Source organism: Bactrocera latifrons, unplaced genomic scaffold, assembly GCF_001853355.1.
Source record: "Bactrocera latifrons isolate USDA-ARS-PBARC rearing strain unplaced genomic scaffold, ASM185335v1 scaffold_57, whole genome shotgun sequence".
NCBI lineage: Eukaryota > Metazoa > Arthropoda > Insecta > Diptera > Tephritidae > Bactrocera > Bactrocera latifrons.
In genome coordinates, this window is record NW_017537234.1 from 1,055,388 (window position 1) to 1,069,296 (window position 13,909).

General features: G+C 35.6%; 1 protein-coding gene across 1 annotated transcript in view; it reads left to right on the forward strand.

The window, feature by feature from the left end:
• The first annotated feature begins 12,182 nt into the window (after nt 1-12,182).
• LOC108974583 (large subunit GTPase 1 homolog) overlaps nt 12,183-13,909 on the forward strand; it is a 3,736-nt gene continuing 2,009 nt past the window's right edge. The window contains exons 1-2 of the mRNA XM_018942501.1: nt 12,183-12,284; nt 12,351-13,592. Coding sequence (XP_018798046.1) covers nt 12,183-12,284; nt 12,351-13,592 — 1,344 coding nt within the window. The remainder of the gene's footprint in view (nt 12,285-12,350; nt 13,593-13,909) is intronic.

Below are 13,909 nucleotides of genomic sequence, written 5' to 3' on the forward strand. Positions count from 1 at the left end.
AGAAATAAATAGAAGTAATATTTAAAAAAATATACTTTTGTTTCCGGATTGAACAAAATATTTTTTCTAAAAAAATGTTTTTAAATAAATTTACATTTCACAAAAAAACATAATTGACGCTCAAAGCTAATTTCTCATTTGAGTACGCGTCTCACATACTTAACGGTATTGCCGAAAATATCATTAAAATGAGTACAAGCTAAGCGCTACCCTTGCGGCAAGCAGCAGCAACAACAAAAGCAGTAATTTAAAAGCATTATTAAGACAAAGCAAACGCGCAGCTTCCAGCGCCAGCGACAACGCAAGCGAACAGCAAAAAACAACTACAAACTTGTCCATCATTCAAAAAACAGGTGGCTTCCCACCCCACACCTCTCCCCAGTGCTGGCACGCAATCACTTTCTAAATAAACTAGGAATGATTACATGTATGTATGTTTCTATGTATGTATATGTAAATGAGTGCAAGAAAGAGTAGTTTGAATGTAAGTATGTATTGTAAATAATCTTAAGCATACATATGTGAATATATATTGTATATATATTTTTGTACGTGTGCGTACGTCGGAGTCGCAAATCTTCTGCACGCACGTCCGGTGCGTCCTAAATTATCGATCCAATTCAATTTGGTATGTAAATTTTAGAAAGCTATGCATGTGTGTGAGTTTAATTACATACAGACATATATGCACATACAAACAAACATGCACGGTTATTTGTTGTTGTATGTGCGCAGTCGATTTTCGGTTTGGACAAGCTGTAAACTATGTGCTTTTAGCAAATATATGCGTATGTATGCATGTGTGTGTGCGTTTGTGAGAAATTCGCATACATGCAAATCACTATATATATGTATGTATGTGTATGCGCCTATGTAAATATTTTATATGTTTATATATTTAAAACTCGTTGCTTTGTATTTTCCGAGTCGCCAGCGTCCACTTTGTCACTAACGTTTGCTGTTCAGCGCACGCACGCACACACATTTATATATGTATGTATATGTAAGCATGTATGTATGCATATTTGTGTATAAAATTATATGCTCTTGGCGCTTTGTTTGGCCCACAAAGCAGTTGAGACCACATAAAAGCTTAAAATTTCAAAATACCCTTCAGCATGCACGCGCATTAAGGCACACATACACATATATACATATAAAAGTTTCTATATATTTATGTTAGTAAGTCCACGTTGTTCCCAGTACAAGCTAAAGGCTCATATGTACATATATTTGGGAGCGAGAGTGAAAGTGCTGACGACTACGCGCACAAGTAAGGACTCACCATTCGCCAATATCTAACAAAACAACCACCCCGCCCCTTTCGCCAACCCCTCACTCCTGCTACCTCCTAACATTGACAGTTCATACGCATACATCTGCATAGCTAAGTGGGCATAAAAAACAACAAGTGGACATAAAAAGTGTGTGGTCTGTAGGAATTGCTTTGGAGAGGGATGATTCGTTGAACTTCGGCTGACACGAAAACTATTCGGCTGCTCGAAGGCATTGGAGATCACACCTACGAGCAAAATACGAGATAAGAGTTGTATGGGATTCCTCATCCCAGTAGAGTTTTTAAAGCCCCATTTCAATGAAAAAATGCCTCCTCTATTCTTCTTCTTTTGCGAAACTTCTTGATGATATGCGAAAAATTGGAGATCGGATTTGAAACAGGATTGGATGTTATCCTAAAAGTTAGATATTCTAAAAGATCAGTAATCGTCTCCGCAAGTTAAGTGATTTCTTAGAAAAGCTTTTCTCTGTTAAAACACGTTCCGAACCTTGACATTACCTGATTAGTGGCGATCACCACAAGCAAATGGAGCTTACGTTTCCAAAGTGATAAGATTTCGCTTAGGAGCTTTGGCCGCAAAACCAGCATTCAGTTTAGCATAGCATAGTTTATTAAACAAGTTTTTTCGAGCTCTATTTTTCAATAAATAAACAGAATTAATGGACCCGGAAATCATGGAACCATCAATATATGGATTGTCTTCGGGTCAAGGAGACACTGAAAAATTTTATATTGATGTCAGTACCAATGAGCTGATCTATTGATCCCACTATTTGTGAGAAATAAATAGAAACAGATCTTCCTAGATTGAACGTCTATACGAACAGTGTGTTCAAAAAGTATGATGGGAACTCTTTAATAAATCCATCTACAGGCTTTTCCGCATTGCTTTAACTATAGCTAGGCTAAAAAAAAGGACTCGACGACTTCGAAGTTAACTTCTAGGAATTCAGGTCTCAACTCAACATCTCGCTTAGGAGCTCTAATCATAATTTTTGGATCTTTTAGAATTTGTTAACTGAGAATTCAACACGCGAAAGACTAATCTTTGGTTGATTCTAAGACTATTAACAGACTGTTTGTTGGTGACGTTAAGGGATGACCGAACGACTTCATGTTCACTCAGTTCGTCAGAATTTTTGATATACTTATGAAAAAACAAAACCATAAATCAAATAATCTCTATTTTATGCGGATATAACTCGTCTCTCCCTCTCTTTTTAATGCGCTTACATTTCCTACCGTCACACTTGGTCCGCGCAATCAGTTTCCGACTGCAACTAACTACCCATTTGAAGGTACTCCCGCACTTTATTGCATATACGTTAGAAAACTTTGCATGTAAGTGTGCCCTGCGCTGCTTAGCGAAAGCCCTCGAGCAACAAAAAGCGGAGAACAAACAACTCAGCATATAAACAGTGGAGCAAATTGAGTAAAGCAGCATGATTTGAATACAATAGGCTGGTCCGAAGGTGGCGACCAAGCACAAATGCAAAATACGCGTATGTAAATGCATAGTTGTTGTGTTGTACTATGAAAATTTGTACAACTAACAGTACATGTGTGGTAGCAGCAACATTTCGCTTACGTCTTCAATTCCTTTCGTACTTTCGCCACCTCGACCTCACACGCTGACCCCCATCACCAGCTGTCGCAGCTTGGATTTTAACGCTAGAGTGGGTTATGTCCATCAGTTGCCTTTTGGCCTGTGTTATATTGCCTTCTAGTGTCCAGTTCATGCGGCAAATTCCGCCTGCCTGGCCGGCTGACAGCGGCTACATGCTGTTAGAGACGGTCCGATCAACCACAAACCGCTTGCCACCACCACTCGTGGTGTGGTCAATGTTTGCTGCAGATGCCATTAGCTGAGTATTTAGTGCCTGCGAGTAGCAGATAGTGGTGGTAATAGTTGTAGAGGAATGTTGGTGTTGTGAAAAATTACTTGGATTCTCAATGAAAAGTTGCTTTACTTTTAAAAAAGTACCACAGCGTTTTTCGAGGGTTAAAACATTAATATTTCATACATAATCGACTTTTGCAGCAATTATACACTCATTTTCGTACATAAGATGTGTAGTTTCCATTATTTACCAAAAAATTAGCATACCCTCAGGCGTAGAATGCGATTAAATAGCTATAGCTTCGGCAAATATTGAAATATTTTGTTTATTACTTCTATTAAAATTTCTTAACTACAAAAGCTCAGTTAGGTATTTAAACTTAATAATATTTGTATAAATGTAAATATTTTTAATTTAAACGTTTTTTAAATAGAGGAGAATATACTATAATACAGAAATATACAGAATAAAAACTAAAGCAAAAATAATAAAAGTCGTTTCCACATCAGCAAATTTAGCAGAAAAGTAAAACTTTAGCATACACTCAGGCGCAAGCTGTCGTTTAACGCTATACCATCCACTAATATAGAAATATCCAAATTATTCTTATTGAAGTTTACTATATTAGATTAGTAAATGAGTAATTATTATAAATACTCAAGTTAATAATATTTGCAAAAATTAAAAAAATAATCTTAAAATATTTGCTTTTTCATAGAAAGAGTTTTTAAAAATATTTAGGTTTTGCGCCCAACCTATGCTATAAATAAAATAGTCGTAATTTTCTCTAAATTTATACCTTTCTATCTAAATTTGAACTTATTTCAAATTTTTACCACTAAATTTTTCGTTGACAATTGGGCATAATTGCGCCTAAAACTATGCTATAAATAAGAAATATCTTAATATATGTACTCTAAAATTATATTTTTCACCTAAATTTTACCATACTTTTAAAGTTTACTTGAAAAATTTCCTTAAAAAAAATTCAAAAAATTATTTTTTTAATAAAAAAAACTCGAATCTGCTTTAACATAATATTTTTCGTCTAATACTTTATTAGATTTGTTGTTTTATAACTTTACCAACAGCTATGTCGCCTCCATCAAAGCAATTAGCACTCTAAACCTTCTCAACGCCTATAATCACACTATATTTTATTCAACTAATCACAAATACGCTTTCTAAAACTTGTCAAAAACGCCGATTTTTCGTAACACTAATATTTACGCACCAATGAGTTATGTGCATGCTTTGTGCATAATAAATTCACTTTATTTCCGCAATCAGTCAATAAACGCTGCCCACACATATGCTTACGCCAGCAAATACAGCAATAGAGCCAAAAATTATTTTTTATTTATCACGTATAATGCCTGTAGGCGGAAATAAACATGGAAAGCAGCTGGCTGGCGAAATAAAGCTACTTGGACAAAGGGAGAGGGTTACACGCGCCGGCAGATTAGTTAGCGCAGAAAATTAGTAGCATACTCTAAGGCGTTGAATTACAAATTTCACTTTCAACTATTTTTTATGCGTTTTTCAGCAGCGTTATGAGTATTTCACTGCCACAGAAAGGCATAAGAGTTACTCACACACAAACGCGACTTTTACACGCGCCAAATTTAACTCACACACACATACACATTTATATTTGTATATAGTATAGGTAATAGTGTGTTTTGCTGCGTCTAACCGAAATTTCTTGTTCTCGGGCTATGCAGCGATTTGATGCGGTTCGTTAGCGCGGCCAATGTTAACATTACAACAATAATAACAATAAGACGTCTTAACATATTGCCGCAACTTAACACTATGCAATGATATGTGCGTTTTTGGGCTAAAAGGGTTGTCGCTGGTGTCATACTATGCCACCCACACTCACACACATACATTCACATATATACACATGTGTGTAAGATTTTTAGAAATTCACACCAGCTTTCATGTGGCGCAATCAAGCATTCGCTACTGTTACTTTCTACACCTCATACTTATTTGCTTGCTTCATAAGCGCCGCGCCATCGTTTTTGCTATTCTTCTTCCCCACATTCAACTAATATGCTCTTTTATGTGATTTTGCACGCCCGCTGCCGCCCAACCAATCAACCATACAGCAGCGTTTCTTGCAATGGACGCGCTTCTATGCTCTCCCCCACTTTCACTTGTTTGCTTGCCGCATATTTTAACCCGCTTATTTGCCGCGATTATGGTGTACGCCTAAAAGTAGATAACATTGCTTTCATAAGGCGTTAATATATGCAATGGAAAGGCTTGAGCACTCTCTTTTGGTTATGATTTTCAATAGTTTTCACTATTTTTTGTAGATGTGGCAGATATGCAAACATTGTGTGTGCTTTTAGGCGCTAAACCGGATAAGACCCTGTATTTTAGCCGCGAGCATGGTGAATGCAGAGGAAGATGCTTTCAATTCAAAGCACGTGCTCGTGCATTGAATTAAATAAGTGAAATTTTAGACGCACTCACACTTACAAAAAAATAAATATACATATATACACATATGCATGTACTTATCTATGGAGTTTATGGATGTAAAACTCTTACTAATTTTGCTCGAACTTTATGGAATTGGAAATATTTTTAAATACGTATACATTTAACTTGGTTGTAGCGTGAAAGGTCCGCTGATTATAATAAATTTATATAAAAAATGAAATAAACTTGAATGATAAGCACCGATAGTGTTGTTGTTAATGGTAAACCGAGCAATTGGTGAAATAAAATTCATATTTCCTATTTTATTTATATCTACCTCAAAAATATAGGTATCACGTGACCAAAAAAATGCTTTAAAAAACGTTCGTTTTCGTTCGGTACACTTCGGCTTTAAGTTATATCCGAATACCTTGTTATTTTGTTTTTTTTTTTTCTTGTTAAAAAAAACTAAATTTCTAACCCACACTAGCTGATGTACATTTTCCTTCGTAAAACTTCGGCTTTAGTCCTGATCCGAATTTTTCTGTTCAAAAATTCAATTGAACTTAGAGCTAGATTCAAATAATATGTTATTTTTTGACTCAAAAATGTAGGTTTCAACCCACACTATCTGAATACGAAAAAACCGTTCGTCATCGTTCGTAAAACTTCGGCTTTAAGGTACGATCGAATGCTTCGCAAATTTTTGGTGCCAAAATGTAGGTTTCAACACACACCATCTGATGTTCCAAAGAAGAATGCGAAAACAGTTCGTTTTCGGTCGGTAAAGTTCGGCTTAATGGTCGTTTCAAACGTTTTGCTCTATGTTTTGAGTCAAAAACGTATTTTTTAATCAACCCTTGCTGATTTAGCAAAAACGAATAAGAACACCCGGTTCGGTTTTGTTCGTAAAACTCCGGTTTTAAAGTAGATATAAGTGTTTCGTTATGTTTTTTTTTTTTGTGAAAAGTTGGTTTTTTAGCCTAGACTTATTAATGTATGAAAAAAATACGAAAGAGAAACATTCGTTTTCGTTCGGAAAACTTCGTCTTTAAGCTAGATATGAATGTTTCATTACTTTTTAGTTCAAAAATGTGGTTTTTAGCCTAGACCAGCTGAAGTGCTAATTAAAAGAATGGAAAATAAAGAGTTCAGGATCTCTGTTATATAAAGTGCGAATCAAAGTTAGGTGAAGAGTAAGGGTAGGTTAGCCCAAAAAAGCTTTTATATATAGCAGTCTTGTATAAATAGAAAAATGTACTGAAAGTTATGCAGTTATGTTAGTCACATTTACAGCCTATATGATATACAATAACTGTCTGCACTCTGACCAATATACTATATATCTTATGTCCACTTTTCAACGCAACCTGTACCTAGAGTGAACCCTACATCTACCTCTTAAATTAAATGCTTTTCGCCCATATTTCTCACCCACTACTCAGAAAAACACATATTAGCAAATAGATATCCACTAACTTCTATAATCTAGTACAAAAATACCACTACATACTTATATATGCGCCCAAGTGTATGCTTCGTTTTTTGTTGGCACTTATCTACTTTTTATTGAAGTTCGAGATCATTGTGAAGGTGCTGAAATTTCAATAAAGTGTAAGTTATGCTGTAAGTGAGCAGAATAACTATATGATAAGAATACCGGAAGAAATATTGTATATGCACACACATACATACCTATTGGCTCATAAAAAGACTTAAAATGACAAACCCGTATGTAAGTAAGTACCCCAATTTTACAAGCCTTTACATATGTACGTTAATATAAGAACACTTTATGAATGCAAGTACTATATTTACGTTTTTATAAAGGCTTTCCGTAATAAGAGCCTATCTGCAGTCGCAATTTTTTTTTTTTTTTGTAATCACGATAAACAGATTTGTTCCACACGTGTAGCATTTTAGTTAATAAATCGATTAAGACAATAATTTATTATTTTTTAAATACTTTAGTTGAGAAATTCTAAATTTATATAGCATATTTGTAGGCGCAGTGTGTTTTTTAATTATCGTAACAAACATATGTTTTCCAAAACTGTTTTATTTTAGTTAATAAATCGATTAAGTCAATAATTTAAGCATTTGGGACTACAATATTATGCTTTCTTTGCGTCATTCCAGATCTATAAAGCATACTTTTGGGCTAAGTTTTAGAAAATTACATAAATAGTCACTCTATGATCAGTTAATAGTAATTTATTGGCTGCTGGACATAATATGCTGTTTCGAAAATTTTCAGAATTTTGTAGCATATCTTTAGGCGGAGGTTAACTAAAACAAATGCGTAGCACTTTACTATTAGTAGCTAATAAACATTTTCTTAGTGTATTATTAAAAATATTTCAAACATAAGTAGGTTTCTGTATTAACGGCAAAACTCCTCTTAATTTGTAGCACATCTCTAGGCGCAAATTTGAAAATAATTTTATTTGCAGCAGTTTCTAATATTAAATTATAAAAAACACAAAAAGTGAGAAATATTAGCTTGAGAAGCGACTAGAGGCCACTCTCAGCGAAAAATAGATCGACCTAACATGGCTTTTAATTACAGTGCCAAAGTTTATAGAACCCAACATTATCACTCGAAAAATAATTCGAGATGGTTTTATAGTATATTGCTCAACAACAACAATTCGGTAAAAAAAAAAAAAGAAGGAACAACTCGATAAAAAGGAAGAAGTATGACTATTTCGAATAAAGAAGGGTTCAAAAGCTCGAAAAGCCGTAAATATACTTCATAGGTTGTACTATCATATCTATATATTGTATAGCAATATACCGTAGCAACAGGTTAGGACAAGCAGGGAGTTCATGCTATGTCATATAGGGTCTGTATTTCTTATATATAGTCCTTTATTGTTCCTAAAAGACAACGAACCGAAGACCTCAAGTTATGGTCTTCAATTATTGATTCTAATGTGAAGGAGAGATTATCGAAAAACAGAAAACAATTTTAGCTAGCTTTTGAAAAATATTCCTTTTCAATGTTACTGTGAAAAATTGTCATGGTTCCTATTCTAAATCTAAATTTCTAGCCTGAGTTTCAAAATCTCAAAGAAAAGCTCATTAAAAGCTTCGGCCGCTGTCAAGCAAAAACCTAATTCGTTAAAGCGCATTATTTGTCTTACTCCTTTTCATCATTATAACAATATATTCGTTTTGACATTTCCATCCGTTTAACGGTAAAATGAAACACCACAATGGGTGGTCCATTTAGGCCCTGAGGGAGAGGGTATTGTTTTGTTTGAAAGTTACAAATATGCAAACATTGTTGTTGTAAAATTTGTTGTTACACCAACTATTAAAGTCGTGTAATATATACACACACTCACACATTTGTATGCATGTACACACACACATACACCTAGGCGAGCTCACACACATGCAAATATGTGAAAGGGTTGCTTTCTTTTGCGCCTATCGTTTCCTCACAGTTTGTTAATACGAACTTATACATATGTAGTTGTTGTTGATGTTAGCCCATTATGTTATCTTTTTATATACATATGTATCCCTAGTTTTTTTTTTTTTTTTGTTGTTTTGTAACTACTATTATAGGCCAATGCAAAAGTTTATGTTCGGCCTCTCTTGTGGAGGTCCTTATCTAAGTTTAGTGTGAGTGTGTGTGTGTATGTGCGATTATTTGCCCATGCGCATAGTTTGGCATTGTTGGAAAACTATAAATTTTAGAACAGAGCAACAAAAACACATATATTCTATTAACACGTACAAAGTTGTGGATAAGGGGGGGATTTGGGGTACCGTGCCGCCTTTTCAAATATTCGGAAAAGCTATATGTGAGTCTCTGGTGGTTTCTCAGAGGATCTTGGCCAAATAACGTGGTTATTTCCGACGATGACTTGCAAAAGCAGATCTGGCCGAGAAACTACGGAGATTACTCTCCACATTGTCCTCATAATTCATCAAGATTAAATGTAAGGACATGCATAACATCAATTTTCCACTTTGCGCTCCATTTTCATCGCTATCCATAATTCAGAATCTTTCTGGTAACCTCCTAGACTTCGAGTTCGGAGTATGTTGGTCTTTATGTTACAAGTTTAGTCCGACTTCATGACACTACTTTTAAGGATATCCCCAAAATTGGAGAATACATCGATTATAATATATATATTGAGCTCGGTGTTCACATCAGCCCATCTTTTAATGTATCTAATCTCATCAGCAACTAGTGTGAAAACTGAAATTTTGTTTGAAACATCCTAAGCTACGTATTCGAGGTTCTTATTATTCTTTATTGGTGTGGACACCGCTTAGCCGAATTTATTACTCCAACTCTGCTTCTCCCGGCAAGTACTACGTCGAATACTCCGAGAGCTGGAGTGTTTTCATCCATACGGACGACATAACCTAGCGTAGCCGCTGACTCTTGATCCGCTTAAGCTAAGCTTGGTACGCGAACTTGGATCCAATCGATTTCTTTGTTAGTCTACAATTTTTTAGATACATATATTTCGTGAACTTCAAGAAGAAAAACTTTGTGATCCATTTTTAAGCATTGAAATTACAGGACTTCTCTCAAATCTCGTCCAGTTTTTATAATAGTTAACATGATATTCATCAAGTATGAAATCACTCTGACAACGTAAACAAAACAATGTGCGATGATAGCCACGGGCTTCGAAGCGGAATCCGTTTATGTTTTTTTCTTTGAAGCGGCGCACTGTCCAATGATCTTCGAATACAACCCGATCCCTCCGTCCGGAACTATACTTAGAACTCGTTGAGGTTCGGATTTTGAGAACTGACATCGTATGGACTGTTTCTAATCTCCGTTAATACGATGGGTCCACCTGGAACACGCAGTTTGGATAAAAATTTCTTGTGTCTTAAGTCTCTTGTTGATTGCTTTGTTATAATTAAGTGAGAGGAAAATCCGAGAAGTGATGGTAAGGCGCATAATAATTCAAACATCCTAAAGTTAAAATTACTTTCCACCTCTATTATAGATGTGGTCTTCCTTAATAGTAGAAATGTCAGCAAAATTCTAGTTTCTCAGTTTGGAAATGTCTATTTAGCTCAATCTTCTTCAGGATGAGCCTTTTTTCAGAACCCTGTAGTTTGTATTCCCAAAAACTGACTTTCTTCTTTTTGAAGTGGCACATGTAGGGTTACAGGATTCAAACTCAGTAAAGAATTAGATTTCCCTCCAAAATTCTCCGCCACATATCTACATTTACACATATACATATATTTTTTTCTCCATTCCTCAAGATTTTATTCGTGTGTCGGTGAGTTTAATTTGTCTTGTTCTATCGACGGGCGGTCTTCCCATTTATTTGCCAACTCCCACTTTCGCAGGCTTTTTACTTCACTTTACGGTTATTTTTCCACTGTTTTTACTTTTTCTCTTACTGTTGTTGATTAAATGCGCAACGTCGTGTGTTGACGATTAATTATAATTTTAAATGCCATTAATTTCATATTAAACTTATGACCACAAAGGGGTTGAAAGCGGAGTGAATGAGACAGGGCGAGACAAGTAGGGGAAATGAATTATGAAAGATGAAAGAATGCGTGTGAACAAAAATTACTGATGGACGATGGGAAACTGTTTCACCGCTCTAGACAATAGAGCTTAAGGAACTGGTCATCCAGCCAGATAGACACGAACTAACAAAAAGATGTGGAAGGACTCAGCTGAGAACCATTTGTGGACAAAGACTTAAAAAAAACGTAGTTAAAGCTCTGCATGTGGAATCGAGGAAGCGTTAGTGGGTATGCCATTCGATTTTCCATATCTTATATGAATATATTTCTATCAGGAAACTACCCAGACGGACCAATGAGAATGGATTTCGTTGTCAGGAACCGGAACGTTGTTTGAAACTTGAAAAGAAAAGTAATACCTAGTCGCCTTTTATTCAAAACACATTCATCTCAGCTAGGGCACATTCAGCACTGAGGGTCTTGTGTAGATATTTGAAGCACCCATTCCATCCAAAAAACCACTGGCTTTCATCATACAGTCCAGGAAATAGAATTTAGCGTAGGTCAAATACCATTTCTAAGCTAAGTTGGGCTGAATTTGAAGCAAGCTATCATCCTTATGACAAAATTCTTATGAGAAGAGAAAGCTGCGGGCATAAAGTGTATCATAGTTTCAGTTATTCACTCTTCAATCAATAATTTTGGCGGATCTCCAAAGAAGTTATTTTCACAAAGAATTCTAACGTCAAAATTACAGAATTGAAGAAGTTTCGATTTTATAATTGCAGTTTTCCTCAGGAAGCCCATTTAAAAGGTTTCCGTGGTTCCATGACGTTTTTTGGATAGAAGGTAAATCAGTTTAAAGCGCTTAAATCTATTTTTAAAGATTCAGGAACTCTACTGTAGGTTTTTGTTCAAATTGCTTTTAAAATTTCTCACAGGGCCTCAAAATATTTCATTGTGAACAACACCGCACAACAGCTGACTCTTGACGTAACGACGGCTGTGAATTGCTAATCAGTTTAATTGAAGAACAAGCATCATAACAACTTTTCTGCGCATTTTGCGCACGTGTTGAATTTTTATAATTTTCTTGTTAAAAATTTTTATAAAAACTTAAAACAAATAAATATAGAACAATGAGTAAAAAAAGCAAAACAAAGTCCGGTGATCTCGGACGCGCGTTGATAAAAAACCGCTTTGGCCACCAATTTCGACGTAAAGTGGACAATGACACTATGGTAAACAAATGAGTTAGCAAATGGCATACAATCAACTTATAATTTCATGTTATTACTTTATAACAGCTGCACACCACCGAAATTCAGGACGGCTATGATTGGGGTCGCCTCAATTTGGCATCGGTTACTGAGGAGTCATCCTTTCATGATTTTCTGCGCACCGCCGAGCTGGCAGGCACAGAATTTCAAGCTGAGAAACTGAATATTACATTCATCAATCCCAAATCCGGCGTTGGTTTACTCTCAAAATCGCAACAACAGCAAATGCAGCAGAAACACAATGAACACAAAAATATGTTGACAGTACCGCGTCGTCCGAAGTGGACGACCGACACAACAGCGGAAGAATTGCAACTTGCTGAAAATCAAAGCTTTTTAGAGTGGCGTCGCTCGTTGGCGCTGCTGCAAGAAGATCAAGAAATACTGCTAACACCATACGAAAAGAATTTGGAATTCTGGCGTCAATTGTGGCGTGTGGTCGAACGTTCCGATGTGATTGTACAAATTGTGGATGCACGTAATCCGCTACTCTTTCGCAACGTCGATTTGGAGCGTTACGTAAAGGAAGTCAATCCGGCCAAGATGAATATGATACTGGTAAATAAATCAGATATGTTGACACAAAAACAACGCCAGCACTGGGCAAGTTATTTTGATGCTGAAGGCATACGCACAGCATTCTTCTCCGCCACACTTGCCGCCGAAGATTTAAAGAAAATCGTTGAGGAAACTAGTGATGCTGAGAATGATAGTGAAAATTCAGGCAATGATAGTGACAATAGTGAGACTGCAAGCGATGCAGATGGCGAAAACGACAGCGAAACGCCGGCTGATAGACCACGCACAGAATCTACACAATCGGAAATATCGCTGGAAGAAATTAAAATGGCTGCTAGTGAAATCAATAAATCATTAGACAATGTGGAGAATTTGCTAAGCAAAATAGAGCAAAAAATCGCTCCAAAACATGCAACCGCTAAGGAAGTGATCAAAAATAACCCAGATGTGTTAACGCGAGAAGCACTCATTGCTTTGTTTAAGAAAATCTACACCGGCAAAACCTTCACAGAAGACGTTACTACCATTGGTTTGGTGGGCTATCCGAATGTGGGCAAGAGTAGCACCATCAATGCATTGATGATTGAGAAGAAGGTATCGGTTTCAGCCACGCCGGGTAAAACAAAGCATTTTCAAACGCTTTATCTGGATAGCGATTTGTTGCTTTGTGATTGCCCCGGTTTGGTCATGCCAAGTTTCGTTTTGACCAAGGCTGATATGATCCTGAACGGTATACTGCCAATAGATCAGGTGTGTGGTCGCTTGGCTTATTGCTGTTGTTTATTATATATATATTTTTTTTTAATTTTTATTATATATTTTTTTCATTAATTAGATATTATTTGAAATTGTACTATTTTATCATTTTTAATTAATCACTCACTTTTCGAAATTTAGTTTGTATTAAATTTTTGCATTTTTATAAAAATAATTGAAGTTCGTATTAAAAAAATACGTTATTTATTTCTCTATTATCTATTTTTGGAAGCATACTTAATTGTTTTTTAAATTAAGTATTTCAATTTTTTTTTAATTCCTATTCACTTTTTCAAATTAATTTTTTTATT